Consider the following 17,743-nt stretch of genomic DNA (forward strand, 5'->3'; position numbering starts at 1 on the left):
TCTAAATAATGGTTTAGCATTTGAGATATTTTAAGTACTTTTTTAACCATTGGTTTTGCTTGTCTGGAGATGCTGGCTTGAACCTAGGACTTCATGTATACTATGTAAGTAATGAACAACCCAACTGATTGTTATTTTTGATGCATGTCTATTTTGTTTTTGCAAGGATACTTGGCTTATTTGAGCTCTAACTAATTTACATCATGTAACAACAGTATTGCAATGCTCCAACACATTTATCATTCCAAGAGTAACCTAAGGAAGCAGACCTCTGCTAATTAGCTTGCTATTAGAATATGGTAGTAGTTGAGGTACCTACCCAGCTCATTGAACTGCATCATTATCATTAAGAGTTAAACACTATCTGTTACATTACAAACTTTCTAAGTGCTTATGGGCCTTGTCTGGGAGTTGAGTTAAATAATCCCCTAATGAATAGCCATCTATATTGAGCTATCAGGAAGATTGCTCATTAAGACAACCGGTGAGCTTTTCCCATGTACTATTATTTCATAACACTGAGAGAAGCTTCTATACTATCCAGTTCTCCATCTCCAGGAAGAATAAGCCTGATGCTTTCATGCCATTTAGCATCTACTGGCAAAAACTTATTTTCCTTTAACCACATGGAGACAGGAAATTGAAATCTGGAGCACTGTAGTGAGAAGGAAATAGTAAATTGGTTTTTATAGGCTCTAATAACTACCAATGGGTTGCTTGAAAGCAGGGTAGTAGAGCATATCTGTAATCTACCTGAGGAAGCTGAAGCAAAATGATCACATGTTTAAAGTCTGTACAGGGTACATAGTGAGTTCAGGGTATTCTTGGCTACCTAGAAAGATTCTGTCTCAAAAAGCCAAACAAACAAACAAGCAAAAAAAAAGCAAACAAACCAGTATCTCAGGTTTTCCCTGTCACTGTAATAAAATACCCTGACAAAAGCAATTCAAGAAAGAAAGTGTCGTAATTACTTTTCTATTGTCATAACAAAACATGATCAAGGCAACATATAAAAGAAAGCATTCAATTTGGGAGTCCCGGTTCTAGAGGGTAGTAGAGTCCATGACCACCATGGCAGGGAGCATGGTGGCCGGCAGGCAGGCAGGCATGGCACTGAAGCAGTAGCTCAGAGCTACTTCATGTTGAGACAACAGCCATGAGGCAAAGAGAGAGGCTAACTGGAATGGCATGGAGTTTTCACACCCCAAAGCCCACCCATAGTGACACACCTCCTCCAACGAGGCCACACCTCCTAATCTTTCCCAAACAGTCCCACCAAGAATTCAAACATGAGTCTATGGGGGCCATTTTCATCCAAACTACCGGAGGTTGATTTTGGCTCATGGTTCAAGGGCACAGTCCATCACAACAGGGAAATTAAAGCAGCAGGAACTTAAAACACCTGATAACACTGTATTCACTGTCAAGAAGATGCAAGTAATGGCTACTTTCCTCCTTTTTATGCAATCCTACACCCAAGGCCAGAGTATGATGCCACCCTCCTTTAGGGTATGTCTTCCTCCCTCGATTAACCTAATCAAAGCAATCCCTCACGAGACTAATCTAATCTAAATAATTCTTCCCAGGTGTAACTGCAGGCTTGTCTCCTAGATAATTCCAAATCCTGCTAAGCTGACAATCAAATCATCACAACCTACAACATAAACGTCTATACACATACAACTTCTCATTCTCCTATAGGTCTCAGTTTAATATCATGTCTTAGGAAAGAGTTTCCTGCCCTCACAACTAGCTCAGGTACTGGCTTTCTTTGGTAGTACACATAAAGATTTACTTGTGTAGTTATTGCAGAAGTATCCGTCCCATCCACTAGATTTAAAAAAAAAACTATGAAGTGTGCTAGGTAGATAATTGTTCCAACATTTTAAATTGTCCCAAACTAGGGCTCCTCTGTTACTGTAAGGCTGTTAGCATATGTAATGTACTGTTGTACAGGAAACAGTTCATAAGTATTTGCTATTATTGCTGTTCAGTCTTTACATCTCTATAGCACTCCTTATATAGTACACCATAAGTGTGTTATGGTAAACTGAAGTTGTGTCTAAATTATATTAAAGTTAACTACTGTATAGTAAAGTTCTATACTGCTGGTCCTTTTTCAGAATGTCTTTTTTTTTTCTCAAACAGTATCAGGCATTTATCACTAACACAGGCAAGAGCCTATGGCCCACAATTGAGTATAATCAGGCTGGAAACCTGTACCTTTAATACCCATATAGATGTAAGTGGAATTAGTTTAGAAGCAAGCAAAGTAGTCAAAGAGAGAATAAAAGATTGCTTTAGATTACAAGTTTACATAAGCTTTTTGTTTCTCTTTAAATCTGTGTGAATAGTCTATAATAGTTGGGGACAAGGTACATATCACTAGGTAAAAATAACTATAAAAGCCAATATGAAATAGTAAACACTTGCAATAACTAAAATTCAAATGCAGTAAAAAAATAAATAAATAAAAGTTAGCCTATCTGGTATTCTGCCACAGTTCAGGAATCATTGACTTTTAAAGAACTTCATAGATCTTTTATTTTTTTCCCTAGTTGTCTTAGTTATTTTTCTATTGCTGTAATAAAGACCATGACCAAAGTAACTTGGAGAGGAAGGGTTTATTTTGATTACACCTCCTTGTCACAGTCTATCATCAAAGGACATCAGGGCAGGAACTCAAGGAAGGAACTTGGAGTCAGGAACTGAAGCAGAGGCCATGGAGGAATTTTGCTTACTGGCTTGCTCCTCACGGCTTGCTCAGCCTGTTTTCTTATAGCATCCAGAACCACCATCCCAGGAGGGATGCTATTCACAGTGAGCTGGGATCTCTTACATCAGTCATCAATCAAGAAATTGTACCATAGGCCTATCCTCTTCCCAAATGACTGTTTTCTGTCAAGTTGACACTAAACTCCCAGCACAATTGACATCCCTGTCAACTTGATATGCAAACACATCACTATTAAACCCAAACCTTTCTTGTTGTCCCCAAGATGTCACTAATATCAATATACTCCAAACTTTAAAAGTCCCACAAGCATTACAAATTCAAGCATTTTAGACTTTAACATGTCCAGTCTCTCTAAAACATCTACAGTCTCTCAAAAATACCAAAGCCTCTCTAAAATTCTGGTCTTTCTAAAACTCAAACATCTCTTTAAAATTCCCAAATCTCTATAAAATTCCAAAGTCTGTTAGATGTGGACTCCTGTAAAATTTAAAAAAAAATACACAGTTTCTTACTCTAAGAAGGAAGAATCAAAGCAGTCACAATCAAATCAAAGCAAACCCAAAGTTCAAAGGTATTAAAAGTTCAGGATTTGGCTGTGCAGTGGTGATGCATGCCTTTAATCCCAGCACTCAGGAGGTAGAGGCAGGTGGATCTCTGTGATTTCATTGCCAGCCTGGTATACAGAGTGAATTCCAGGACAGCCAGAGCTAAACAGAGAAAACCTATCTCAAAAAAAACAAACAAAAAAAAAAAAAAGTTCAGTATTTGGCTTCTGGGACTCAACTTCCAACCCTCCAGGCTCCAAAGGGTCTGGACAGCTAGCTCCACTTCTTGGGCCCACCCTCTGCAGCAGATCCAGCTTGTCTCCTAGGCTAAGGCTGGCTCCATTCTGCAGCTGCTGTCCTTGGCTTCTCCTATGGTTCTGACTTCTCCAAAATGCTCAGGACCCACTGAAACTGGGCAGCACCATCACCAATAGCCTCTCCTGGGCTCTCTTCAGGGACTCTACCCCTGCCACCTGGTGGCAAGCCTAAACCTCTCTCCATGACAACTTCTTGCCTTCAAAGTATGACCTGAATGAATGACTTACACATTACCAGCTCTGGCTGCCAGCACAAGGTACAGCACTGGCCATCTCTGGACCACAGCTTCCGCGTTGACTCTGCTGAGATGCTTCCCGGAGGATTTTGCCTCAATGATGCTGGTCTCCTTTTAATCAAAGATGATTCCTCAGGCCCTATGGCCCAGTATTGATTGTCCCAGCAAAGCAGAGATTTCACTTTAGTAGTTCATAATTCAAAATTTCAAATGGCCCTGATAGAGTCTTTAAGGGACTTGTAAACATTCCTCTGACGCTTCAAAGCCAGGCCTCCTTCATCTGTATTGCTCTCTGCATTATCTTCTAAGTTCCCACAACAGCTCAGCTCAGTTCAGCAGTTCAGAGCTCATTAAGGTCTGAACACCCAATGCCTTTTCTAGTCCAAAATCCCAAAGTCCTTCCACAATCCTCCCAAAAACACGTGGTCAGGTCTGCCACTGCAATATCCCATGACCTGGCACCAATTTCTCTTAGTTTTCCATTGCTGGGATTACAACACCATAACAAAAAGCAACTTAGGAGGAAGGGGTTTATTTTAGCTTACAACTCTCAGGTCACACTCCATCCATCGCCAGAGGAAGTCAGGGCAAGACCTCAAGGCAGGAACCTGGAAACAGGAGCTGATGCAAAAACCATGAAGGAGCGCTGCATATTAGCTTCTTCTCATGGCTTGTTTGGTCAGCTTTCTTATAGCACTCATGATCACCAGCCCAGGAGTGGCACTACCCACAGTGAGTTAGGCCCGCCCGGATTAATCCTTAATCAAGAGGATAATGCATCACAGACTTGCCATGGGCCGATCTGGTGGAAGCCCCTTCTCAACTGAGGTTCCCTCTTCTAAACGGACTCTAGCTTGTGTCAAGTTGGCACAAAACTACCAGCACACTAGTGTATTTTGCTTATTTAGTAAGAAGGAATTTAAATGAATATGGTTTTTCAAGTCATAAACAATCTAAGGGTGATAGCATCATCATCAATAAATGCTTGTTAAATGAAGTCATGGCCATCAGCTTCCAACATTGACTGAATACTGGCTTAAAGGCGGCTATTATTTCACTTTTATTAATGAAAAAAACTGAGACATGCAGTAGCTAAGCATGTTATTCAGAGAGTAAGCAACCATAGAATCAGAAGTTGAACCCATCTACTAGGCATCAAAGCCGATACTTGTAATCCCCACACTGGACTCGTTTTCCAGACGAATTTTTCGAATGTTGAACACAAATGAAGTTAAATTTACCTTTACCATACAAATAAACTATTACGGCACTTAGCATCCTCCTTTCTTATTTTCTACCACACACACACACCTTCTCTCTCCAAACTAAGCAAGACCTTCCTAATTCTTTGTTGCTGTTTTTACAGAGATGCCATTTATCACTCAACCATTCCCCTTGGCTTACTGATTCCATTAAGGAAACAAGTGAGAAAGTGGACATAGTGAATGATGAAGATACAAGATGAGCCAGAGTGTTCCAAACAGGACCCGAGATGTTAACCGCTTAAAGTGGAATGCACTCTCTAATACTCTGCTGACTACCAGCAATGCACATTTAGTCTGTGAGAAGTAATTGAATTCTTTCAGGAGTTTCCTCTAATGATCTAACAGAAAACTGCCCCTTTCTGAGTGATTTGGTCCAGCAAGATGCTAGGGTAATTGCCATCAAATCAGAAAACAGAGAGACGTAACTGATTAGTGCTTGTGAGATGATAGAAGCATACAAATAAGTGGTTATATCTAAACAGCTGCTTTCTAATAAAAGGCTTGGAAATGGATTTTTCTCATTAACCCCTCATAAGCATGAGACCAGCTTATAGATATGTGACTTGGGGTCAATGAACTTCTATGGTGGCAAGATGCCAGTTACTCTGAGAGAAAGTCCACCGTCTCTAATTGATTCCCAGACCATCTGCCCCAGGTGAGGGTAACTCTACCCTGAATAGCATTATAACCTTGGTTCTTTCAGAAGCTGGGGGCATGAGAGAAACTCCACTGCTTGTTGGTCATAAGGTTATATAGCTGTTCCTTAGCAACCAGAATTTGTCTTTCCTGCAACAAAGAAGTCGTTGCAAAGGGCGGAAACTAAAAATAAAACAGTTTGGACAGTTCTAGTTCACAAAGGCAGCACTTCAAACCACAGTGCTGAGTGGAAAAAAAAAAGGAAGAAAGAAGGAAAAACCCCATTCCACCTGGTGCAAAGAGAGGGCGGCTGACTCTCTAGGTAACATGCTTTCCGAATGTCTTCAGTTGTCCTTAAACCACCGATCAAAAACACATGCCTCCTCTCTCTTCCTGCTTAGAATGCCTTCAGCCTTGAGAGGCTGAGGTCCTCACTCCCAGCTGTACTCCACTGGTCCCAAGAGGCTGGTCTATCTGGAGTCTGGTAGTGATGTAAACTTGCTTCTGAGGCTATCTGGACCCTCTGTATCATATTCCTTCTTGCCTTTACTATGGTGTAATGGCCTCATTTAGGCGCTCTCTCTCTCTCCCTCCCTCCCTCCCCCCTCTCTCCCTCTCTCCCTCTCTCCCTCTCTCCCTCCCTCCCGCCCCCTTCCCCTCCCCCCCTCTCTCCCTTCCTCCCTCCTCTCTCCAATAAAGGAAAACTTCTTTTCATAATGAATAAGAAGCCCAGAACACACCCATCTTTTAATCCAGGAGCCAGTCACAAGAATCAGTGGAGTGGGCGCCAGAATATGCTCTAAAGATCGCCAATTGGCAGATTCAAGGCATAATAAAGTAATTCGTAGGTAATTTTATTGAGTTAAATGACACTTAACTCTTTCAAAATCCCTGTTATTGGGCCTCTATGGTTTCAACCTCCAAAGACCTGGAAGGTGCCTGGTGCCTGATTATGTTCGGGACCAAGACTTCCTGCATCCCAGGCAGCTTGCTGAATACTTACCTCCCCTGGTCAGCGCGCCCCTGCCTCTCCATCATAGGGTCCTTGGGAGCCGGCATCTCCAAACTCTGTCTTCGACTCTGCTGCTGCTGGTGCAGCTCCTTGCGCTGCCCATCCCCAGCGTGGTCCCGAGAGATGGAGGAAGTGCCCAAGCCTGGGCCCACCACCCTACTGCGGGTGTACATGGTCCACAGCCCTTCCGCTGGGTCCGAGCCTCAGCCTCTGCGGGAAGGATCCTGGTGAGGGTTCCCAGGAGGCTCGAGGAGAGGGTTCTGAAGAGCAAGCCCAGCGGTTTTAACAGCTGAGTTTCGATTTCTCTCTAAGCACTCTCAGGGCCAGCAGAGAACTTCCTCATTCCTTCTCTACCCAGGGGCCCTCTGACTTTATGACAGGTTAACAGCCTGGGATGAGCCCGCCTGTAGCAGGGGTGATGAACTGAGCTGGGTCAGCCAGGACAGGTGAGTGGGCTTAAAGCCTCAGCACCACTGTGGAGAGCGCCAAGGGTCATTAAGATAAGCCATGGGCAGCTTCTGAGCTGTTGCAGAATGACGACCAGAGTCCTGAAAATACTTTTGGAACTGCTTAAACAGGGGTCCCTAATCTGAGGTCACTGTTGGAGGCTGGAGACTGGGAACATATTACCTTGAGTCCCCATAGGTTAGGACAACAACTAAAACCAATGAGACAAAAAAAAATTTTTTTTTTAAATTGCCATTTATTGGTGGTGACTGCTGCTTGGCTGTTAGGGGAAGAGGAAAGTGAAATCAGAAGAAAGCAAGCACCCAACAGAGTTGGAGAGGCAACTTGAGGACTAAGGAGAGCCGATGGCCTGTTAGCCTTGCTAAGTAATTGACTAAACATCCAAGAAATTATGGATTAAATGCCTGCCCTAAGCACAGCTTCCAGCGATCCAACTATGCTGAATGTCTTTTTTTTTTTTTAAACAGATTTGTAAGACTAATTTTGTAGGTCTTGGGATATGTTCTGACATCATTTGTTTGTTTGTTTAATGCTCCAGATAATTCTGATGTGATTGTGTGACTGGGTTCATCCCCAGCCACAGTGCTGGCCACACAAAGATGTGTGACGCTCTTCCTGTACTCTGGGAAGCGGGTGAACAAATACTAACGCTATCACTGGACAATTGAAATGATAGGAAGGTGTGTAAGGTCCATGGCCTGGAGAGCTAGGAGCTAGCCCTCTAGTTCAGAAAAGGGGCCATTTGAGACTAAAGCCACAAAAGGGCATGGGAGGTCACTGGGGGTGGGAGAGACATTATGACAGGGGCTTCTGCTGTAAAATTATTATGCAGTGTATACCTGTCCAGGTGATTTCCTGTGGCAGAGCCCCTCTGCTTTGGCAACTGGCCACCCAGAAGCTGGACTGCCGTGCTGGGAGCAGGAAGACAAATGCATGTTTGATAGCTAATGAAAGAATAAAATTGAAAAGTAGTTAAGTGCAGGAGATAAAGTAGGAAGGGAGAAGGTAGTAGCCGCAGGACTCAGGATTCCTACGCACCCTCAACAAGGCATCGGAGCTCGGTTAAGTGGGCCAGAGAGTCGCAGAGCTCAGAGAGCATTAGAACCTCGGGGGTGGGTGTGTTAGAACAGGTAAATAGCAGGGAGGACGGAGCACCAGGGTCAACAGAGAGATCAGGGGCCAGGCTCTGCACCACTTTGAGATCAGCAAGGACACATGCTGGCCCTGTGACAGGGCTAAGTCTCTGCATTCCTATGGCCCCAGTTCCCTGGTCTGCACAAGGTGACATGTAGTCACAATCTCGACCTTGTATTGTGAGGACTATGGAGATAATTCATATCAATGGTTGTTGGAGTTGATTTTGCCTCCAGCAGACATTAGGCAAAGCCTCGAGACACTTTTTTTTTTTTTCTGTGACTCCCGGAGGAAGAGGGACGCCTGGCATCTAGTAGGGAGAGGCCAAGAAAACTGCTAACTATAAAACACTGTCCAGAGAACAGTCCCCACAACAAAGAGTTACCCAGCCCCAAATGCCCATGGTGCAGAGGCTGCCAAGTCCTCACCTATCTGAAAGCTCTAGCAATGTCATAGCTGCCATGATGCTTTAGAAGAGGGCCACCATGGTCTGCCTGCAGGCTGTACTTTTCCAAGTCATGTGTGCTTAGGGGAATGCCACAGGAGCTCTTGCTTCAAAGAGAAGATCACTGTTTTTGTCAGGTGCACGGGATTTAACATTTAAGTAAGGGAAAAGGCAAGTTAGGGGAACCCCCACCCCCACCCCCAAGAGCTAGTAATGGTGGTACTGGTTTCAAGAATATATTTGTTTGACACTACTTATCATACAACCCAAACATTCTCTGAACTAAAGTTCTAAACATGAGACAGAATCAGACCATAGTCTCTGTTTAAATCCATGGCTGTGATTCCCTGTGGCAGTATGATAGTAGGTGTCTACAAGCTTCTTTAGGACATTCCAGGATGTGTCATCTATTTGCATATCTCTTACTCTCATTGTTCACATACGTGTTTGTGTGTGTCTACCTGGTTTCTACCCTGGCGGCTGGGGTGTGTGCCGCTGCAGAAATGGCTGGTGAAAAGAAGCAGGGCTTGGGGGCTTTTGGAAAACTCAGGGGCTCCGTCCCTGCTCCAACCAAGCACTTCAATTCCTTCTCTCCTACATACTGAGATGATGCCCAATTTTCTTTCATGCCAGAATTCCATGGCTTTTAGTGTTTGAAAAACCACCATACCACATAATTGAGAAGGAATACATTTTAGGGGACAGAAGACTGACCCAAAATCCAGTGAAACTGTTACATTGCTTGAAATTTGACCGATTAGATATTCATTTAGCAAATGGCTTTCTTCTAAGATATCACTGTCCTTGGGAAATACTCATGTACTCATCCCTTTGGGTCAATGAGTTTAATATGAGCAAAGGACTTTTGGGGTTGGGTAGAGAAAGAGTGAAAAGGAGAATTCAAAAAATTATGCAGAGAAAAATGCTCTAAAATGACTGGAAATTCAGAAGTAAAGTGAGCAATTTTAGCCAGCCCAGTGAGCTTTAAGAGACAAGATCAACCCAAAAAGACCCTTCCTCGGTTTGGTTTGTATGGGTAATGTATCCACATATGTCTTTCCCTCCCAAGAAAAACAAGAGGTTTGATTTTTAAGTTAGTTCCCTTCCATTAACCTCCCATTGGTATGTAGGAGTTTATAAGATGTATCAACTCTGAACCTTCCGCTGATGTGAAAGGCCTTAATGAAAAGTCTTCGTTTCTGAAAAGAAACAAACAATGTCCTTAATGTTTTTACATATACTCTTTATTTTGTCTGTTTACATGTGGGTGCACATACCACCACACTACAGAGCTTATGTGGAGAACGGAGGACAACTTGTAGGAGTCTCTTCTCTCTTTGCACCTTCCACCATCTTTCAGTTCTGAAAGAATTGAACTCACGTCAGGCTAGGCAGCAAGCACCTTTAACCCATGAGCCATCCGGCTAGTCTTACTTCCTAAAATCTTATGCTTCACTCTAAAGTTAGATTAACACGTCCGAGCCTGAGAGCTGGGCCAGCAGTTAAGAGCACTTGTTCGTCCTGTAGAAGACCTGAGCTCAGTTCCCAACACCCATATGGTGACTGCAGCTCCAGTTCCAGGGGATTTGGTACCCTCTTTTGCACCAGGCACGCAGGCAATGGGCATACACAGGGCTGAGAGATGGTTCAATTCAGAGCACTAGTTGCTTTTCCAGAGGATGCAAGTTCGAGTCCCAGCACCCACATGGTAGTTCACAGGAGTCTTTAACTACAGTCCCAGGAGATGCTGTCTTCCATCCTCTGCAGCACAGTACCCACATGGTAGCTCACAGGAGTCTTTAACTACAGTCCCAGGAAATGCTGTCTTCCATTCTCTGCAGCACTGCATAGAATGGTACACAGATTTCCATGCAGGCAAAACACCCACATACACACAATAAAAACAGAGGGTTACAAAATTCTTTAAAACACTCAGACATAGAAAATAAATAATTTTTAAATTAAGGCAGTAAATCCAGGAGAGCAATTACGTTAAAGCTGTTTTCCCCACTTTGAAAAACGGAGTTATGTAAATGCCATGTGTTCTTTACCACCTTTTCACTTGTGGAGTGTGTGTGCACTGTACATGTTTGTACTGTGACAATTTCATATTTTAAAACATTCTCCAATCATTATATAATGAGAAGCCACAATGACAAATGTCCTCAGGTTCCTGCAAGAAAGGTTTCCTGAGGGCTAAGTGCACACCACTTGTTCTCTTGGTTCGAGAGTTGCTGTGGTAAATAGACAGAACATTAGTACTCTGTCTCCATGTTCGTCATCTAACTGTCTCGTTTTAAGTATGAGGAAACAGAAACTCCACAAAGCCAAGTGACTTTCCAGGTAGTGTACACATCTGTAGCAGAAACAGAACTTGAATATAGGCCTTTCCCATCAAAGTTTGCCTTTTTACATTTTGTAAGACAAGTCCCACTAACTATATCTCTTGATGAGATTTAGAATTTCAAGTAGTATTCACTCTGTATAAAATTCCCAACCATCAGCCATGTGTTGTTTTCCAGAGCCAAAACAGTTACGACAAAGTTTCTAGACCTATCAAAGTCAACACTATTAATAAATAGAAGCCCTATCACTCTTCTGTTCACCCCAAAGGTTTTGATCAAATAATTTCTATGGTGATAGACTTGTGAACAACTTGTCAAATATTCACCAATGGCAAATGTATTGAGTGGGGCTTAAAATAGCACATTCTGCTGTACAGAACAAAGGACCATATTGAGCAGTGGAAAGCTATACCCTTGCTCCCTGCACTTGCAATGATAATGAATACCATCTCTTGGCAAATGAGGGACTAGAAATGCACTTTTCGTGATGTTCCTCTGGCAGGGGGCTGATTTCTTTGGAAATTTAGACCTGAGGGAAAGACAGCAGCTGCCATCTCTAGGTTCTCTCGCTGCGTGCTAGCTCTCACAAGATCTCTGTTGGCTATGGGGCTTGAAAGAATTTTCCCTAACTTAAGAAACTTCTGCAGACTCTGTCAGTTACCTTGGCCTGGAGATTCCCTGGGAGTGCTTTTTGTTCTTTTAAACTAGGGATAAGTGATTCAAACAGAAACTATCTGAACACTGTTCAGATTTTACCAAACACCTGTGCCTTTAAAAAAGAAAAATCCGCTTTTAAGGGAACTACCCATAGGTCTGATGTTCTGACTCTAAGCCAACAGTATGGTGGGCTTCGAAGCCTTTGTGAATATGTCCAAGTGTGCCAGAGAACAAGCAACCACGTGGGAAAGAGTGGGAAACACAAATACAGAAGACTTGAGTTGGGACTTGGTGACATCAGTGAAGACGCTCCTGACCTCCGACAACCACTGAGCTGAACTCTAATTGCTGCATCTGTGGGATAGCAGTATAAATCAAAGCCGCCTCACCTGGCCGGCCCATCCACCTTTGCAGGGTTTGTGAGGGCTGAATGAAGTAAAGATGGGAAAGGGCCTCGGGTATGACACCTTGATGCAGCATAAGTGGACACTTACTTTAGAGCTATCGGTGCCCAAAGGATTTTTAATTTTAGTTCCCAAGGCTTTTGGTTTTCAATTTCTAAAACATCACAGAACTTTATCCATAATGTGTGTTTAAATTTAAACCCCCTTCAGAATAGAAACTAAGTAGAATTTTTAGTTTTATTGACCAATATAGAAATGCCTGGTATAGGGCTGAGGCATTTGAAGTCAGCCTGGGCTACATAGTAAAACCTTGGCAAAAAAAAAAAAATCTTGGCACAGGGGCATACTTTTTAGTGAAGCTAAGACTCTGTTGTCGTGGCATTAGAAACTGTAGCTATTTCGTGACATGCTTCTAGCCTAACAACTTCTGGAAGCCGACAAAAATTCCATTGCTGTGGATAATCCCTAGGTTTCTCTTGGATTTACATAGAAAAGTCATCACCTTAGGAATCCCCACAACACTTGGAGGCTTCCAGGCTTGTAGTTTGGGATGGGATTCCCCCACAAGATTGTTACTAGAATTGTTAGGGTCAGGTTTAGGCTCTGACAATATTAACAAGTTGGGCTCAGCCACCCTTCCTCAATGGCCCAATAAAATTACCGAGCAATAGTGAACATCTTTTGTGTCCTGACATGAGGTTTAAGTATAGGTCAACAAGTATGCACGACCAAGCTGTCCTTGTAGGGTGTGGTCCTGCCCATCACTGACATCGTTGTCTAGGCTCTTGGCTCCCTGTCCTGCAGGAGGTCAACTGTGTGAAGACTTTTTCTGGAAGACACTTCCTTCTGGCTGGCCAAAGGGCCCTAGCCTTTTGCTTCCTCAGCATGGGAGTCCTTGGGTCCCATATCTGTATTCCACTAGCCAAAGGGAGGAACATAAATATCTTAGAATATCTTTGTTGCTGATGGGGGGTGGAGGATGGCTAGTAACTAATTTGCAAATAGACCTGAGTCCTGTTTCCTAGCACCCCTGTAAAAATCCAGGTGCAGTCTATAATCCCAACATTGGGAATGCAAAGATAAGAGAACAGTCTGATGGCAGCCAGTCTAGCCTAATGGACGAGCTCCACGCCAATAAGAGATCCTGTGTCAAACAACAACAACAAGAACAAAAAACCACACACACACACACACACACACACACACACACACACACACACACACAGAGAGAGAGAGAGAAAGAGAGAGAGAGAGAGAGAGACAGAGAGAGAGAGAGAGAGAGAGAGAGAGAGAGAGAGAGAGGCAATTGAGGAAGACACCTGACACAAGCCTCTGGTCTCCATGTGCATACACACACATGTGTATGAACATATACACATGTGTAAACTTATACACATACATAACATTTTATGAAAATATCTTTCTAAGGCCAGAATGGTTGGTTACAGGCTTAGCACATGACTTAGTATTCAGTCAACCATATGTTCCCCTTCTTTAAGTTATCAGGGAGGCTATTCCTGGCAATGTAAGTGAGAAGACAAAGGTTAGGTTGAGGATACTTGCAGTCTGCAGAAAGTGTGGGATTCCAGGTTTATCTACCAGTACAGGACAATTCTCTGGGTGGCCAGAACCAGTTCTCTCGTCTTTCTCACTTATAGCTCTCAAAAGTGCTTTTAGAAGATGCTGGGATACAGTAGTCAAACATTTCCCTACATAGCCTAGCCTCTCTTCTTGTCCCCCTTTCTCAATTTACAGAAGAGCTGCCCAGAACTACACAGAATTTCCTCCTCTCTCTTCTAGAAGCAATGTGTTCGTCAAAGCTTGTCCAGTGAGTCACATGGCCCCTGAAGTAAGTCGTCTAAAGCAGGCAGCTTTTGGGGGCCACTTAACTGTGGTGCAATATTGGGCATGGGCAGTCAAGACTCCATCTATCCTGGGCAGGTTCCTTTGGGGAACGAGTTCATGATGGAGCTGAGACTTCTGTCTTTGCTGTCTACATGGAAGTAATAAATATGTTTTACATAACTTGTGGTATATAAATGTGATGACTGGATTCAGAAAAATAAGTAAGGGATATATGATGCTCCTAAATACTGGCCCAGGAAACAGTGGACACCAGTGCACAGACTGTGGAGGTTGGCCTAGTAATAACTTGTGTTCTTCTCACAGGGAGTGAAAGTCTATTGTTTTTCAATACTGAGCAGTTGTTTACAGTCTGCCACATGATCATCAGGGCAATAATTGGGATGTTACAGTGTACTGTGATGCCCAGTAGGTTATGAGTATTAAATGTCTTTCAATTTAGGATGTTTTTAATAAATGATAGTTTTGTTGGGGTGTATGTGACCCCATCTTATTAAATTGCCATACTTACAGCCCCATTGAACTATCTTGTATATCTCTAAGTATGAAGTGTTCGTAACACTTGCCAAAGATTATATTCAGTAAATGCAGTCTGCTGTGGGATGTCGTTCTGTATGCTGTGAATATGTGTTGCTCTGATTGGTTTGATAAATAAAATGATAATTGGCCAGTAGCCAGGCAGGAAGTATAGGTGGGGTAAGCAGACAAGGAGAATTCTGGGAAGAGGAAGGCTGAGTCAGGAGTCACCAGCCAGACACAGAGGAAGCAAGATGACAAGGCAGAACTGAGAAAAGGTACCAAGCCATGTGGCTAAACATGGATAAGAATTATGGGTTAATTTAAGTGTAAGAGCTAGCCAGTAATAAGCCTGAACTAATAGCCATAAAGTTCATAACTACTATAAGCCTCTGTGTGTTTTTGGGGGTCTGAGTGGCTGCAGAGCAGGCAGAACACAGGAAAACTTCCAACTACATGAGTCATTGTTATAATCTAAACCCTCAGAAACTAAAATGAGTCCGGTATGGTAGCAAAGGCCTGTAATCCCAGCTATGCTGGAAGTTGAGATAAGAGCATCACAAGTTGAAGTCTGGCCTGAGTTAGAGAGCGAGTTCAAGGCCAACCTGGGCAACTAAGGGAGAAGGGAGACTCTGTCACGAAGGTTTTGAAGTGAGTTAAAGACTTGGGGACAGCTCAAAGGAAGAACACTTGCCCAGGTTAAATACTAAATAAAATAAATTAACACAAACAAACAAACAAATCCTTTACACAAGAAGACACCCAAATGAATAATAAACATATGAAAAGGAACTCCATTTGGCAAGAAGAAAATGCAAATAAAAATTAGAATAATGTATCACCACTTATTCAACAATATGGCTAAAATGAATAAATATCTATAATATGGCTAAAAAGATTACAGAAAAGTCTGTAAAACAACTAAACTTTTGTACTTTGCTGAAGAACCTGAAGGAATATGTATAACTGAATATTTGCATATCTAGTCATTCCACTGTTAGGTGTCCAACATAGCTGTGTGCCTGTGTTCATTAACATCATGTGTGAAATGTTCATATTGGCATTCTGCACTAGAGCATAAACCCAGAAACTACTCAAAGCCTGTCTATTGATAGCTGCAGAGGGCAGTGGTTAATACAGGGACTGGTAACTGTCTAGAGTGCTGAGAATAGGTGACTCTGAGTACTCAGCTGTCGAAGAGGCCCCTCCATCTCAAGTCTCGGAACGTGGCAGAAGAGTAGCGTGGTGGTCTGAATGAAAATGTCCCCTATAGGCTTATATGTCTGAATGCTTGGTCCTCAATTGGTGGAGCTATTTAGGAAGGATTAGGAGGTGTGGCCTTCTTGGAAGACATGTGTCACTAGGGGTGGGCTTTGAATTTTCAAAAGCCCAGGACAAAAGTCTTTCTGTCTCTGTCTGTCTCTGTCTGTCTCTGTCTGTCTTTGTCTCTCTGTCTGTCTCTGCCTGTCTCTGTCTCTCCCTCTGTCTCTCTCTCTGTGTGTCTCTGTGTCTCTGTCTCTGTCTCTGTCTCTCTCTCTCTCTCTCTCTCTCTCTCTCTCTCTCTCTCTCTCTTTCTGCCTGCTGCTTGTGGATCAGATGCAAGCTCTCGGCTACTGCCCTAGCTCCATATCTGCCTTCCAGCTGCCATGCTCCCGGCTATGATGATAATGGACTCACTCTCTGAAACTGTAAGCAAGGCCCCAACTAAATGCTTTCTTTTATAAGTTCCCTTGATCATAGTGTCTCTTTACAGCAATAGAACAGTAACCAAGAAAAGGGAACAGAAAGAATGTAAGACCTGAAGGATGAGGAGGAGGGCTTTGAAATGCTGACCTCTGGGCATGACATGGTCATGGGACTCATGACAGAAACTGTAGATATTTGCATAAGACCTGCACAAGGTCTAGCCAATTAAAAATTCTAGTATGGAGTAGGGAGGAGCTTCCAATGGCCAGCTCTCACTGAGGAGCTATTGGTCATCACTGGCTGCTGAGGGAAGAAGAGACTTCGTGGTGGGTTTCCATTGAAAGATCACCTATGCCCCAGAAGAGAACCCTACACCCACAAATACATTGGACTCAGCAGATTATTTTTTTTTAATGTTAAGAGAACATAAAGTTTGAAGGAAGGTGTATTTAAGGGATACCAGATCAAGATTTCAAAGAATAATAAAAAAAAAAGATTTTAAAATGATCAGTAACAGATGAATAAACTGGAAGATTCTAAACTTACCATTATTTATAAGGAAGCCCTGTATTTATCATTTTTTTTACCCACTTTTGCAACAGAGTAGCACCATGTAGCTTGCTCTGTAGTCCAGACTGACCTGAAACTCACAATCCTTCTGCCTCAGCCTTCCAAGTGCTAGGATCACAGATGCTCATCAGCGTTATTTGTCTTTCAGTATTGCTTGGCCATTAGCACTCATCCTTAGGTCCTTCCACCTGTGTACCTTATCGTGGCTAAACCATGGCTCAACTCCAGTAAAAGAGACACAAAATGACTGTGAGTGACAGGGCCTGGAAGCTTGCTTTTAGGTACCATCCAAGCATATGCAAGCTGGGACCACTATAGTGTCTCCATAGTGGCAAGGGCGCCTGGGTTCCTTCATTCCTGCTGCTCTGATTCCTCTGAGTCTTCACCTTTATCTACATCTAACGCATACATAATAACCTAGCCAATGAGAAGGTGGAAAGGGAGGCAATGGGGGGTGGGGCGCAATACCCTTCCCTTTATAGGTACAACTTAAACACTTCACTTTTGCCTACATTTTTCCTGCAAAAATTTAGCTATGTGACCAAACTAAGTTTCAAGAAGCCAAAGGACCTAGTCTTAATTAGATGTATACACAGCAGTAGCTAGCCTTCAGTGGTTCTTGTCTTCTTGCATTCGTCTCTTTAAGCAGTTCCCTCCAGCAGTCAACACAATGGCATAGTTTCACCTCTAGCAATATGACCACAACCTAAGAACACACCTTGCTTTGCTCTGCTCTGCCTGTTTGTGAGCCAACTGACACTGTGACTATAGCCCAAAAGCATGCAGCTTAGCTGGCCCAAAATTTCCAACTCATGGACATGAATCCAAGCAGTCAAGAGCCTGTAATCCCAGTTTGGGAAAGCTGTGATAAAAGCATGAGTTCAGAGCCAGCCTGAGCTATACAGCA

General features: G+C 43.0%; 1 protein-coding gene across 7 annotated transcripts in view; it reads right to left on the bottom strand.

Annotated features, from left to right (window-relative positions):
* Window positions 1-17,743, bottom strand: part of Epsti1 (epithelial stromal interaction 1) — a 132,385-nt gene that overhangs the window by 97,762 nt on the left and 16,880 nt on the right. For 3 of the 7 annotated variants that reach the window (XR_008216979.1, XM_052732678.1, XM_052732677.1), the window contains exon 1: window positions 6,740-7,001. The exons of the other annotated variants lie outside the window; for them this stretch is intronic. Coding sequence is in view for 2 of the 3 variants with exons in the window: in XM_052732678.1 (XP_052588638.1) it covers window positions 6,740-6,921 (182 nt within the window). In the remaining variant the exon portion in view is untranslated. Of the gene's footprint in view, window positions 1-6,739; window positions 7,002-17,743 lie in introns of those variants that run through there. 7 annotated transcript variants of the gene reach the window in all.

This window comes from Peromyscus californicus, unplaced genomic scaffold (assembly GCF_007827085.1).
Source record: "Peromyscus californicus insignis strain IS unplaced genomic scaffold, ASM782708v3 Scaffold_12__1_contigs__length_115047231, whole genome shotgun sequence".
Taxonomy (NCBI): Eukaryota; Metazoa; Chordata; class Mammalia; order Rodentia; family Cricetidae; genus Peromyscus; species Peromyscus californicus.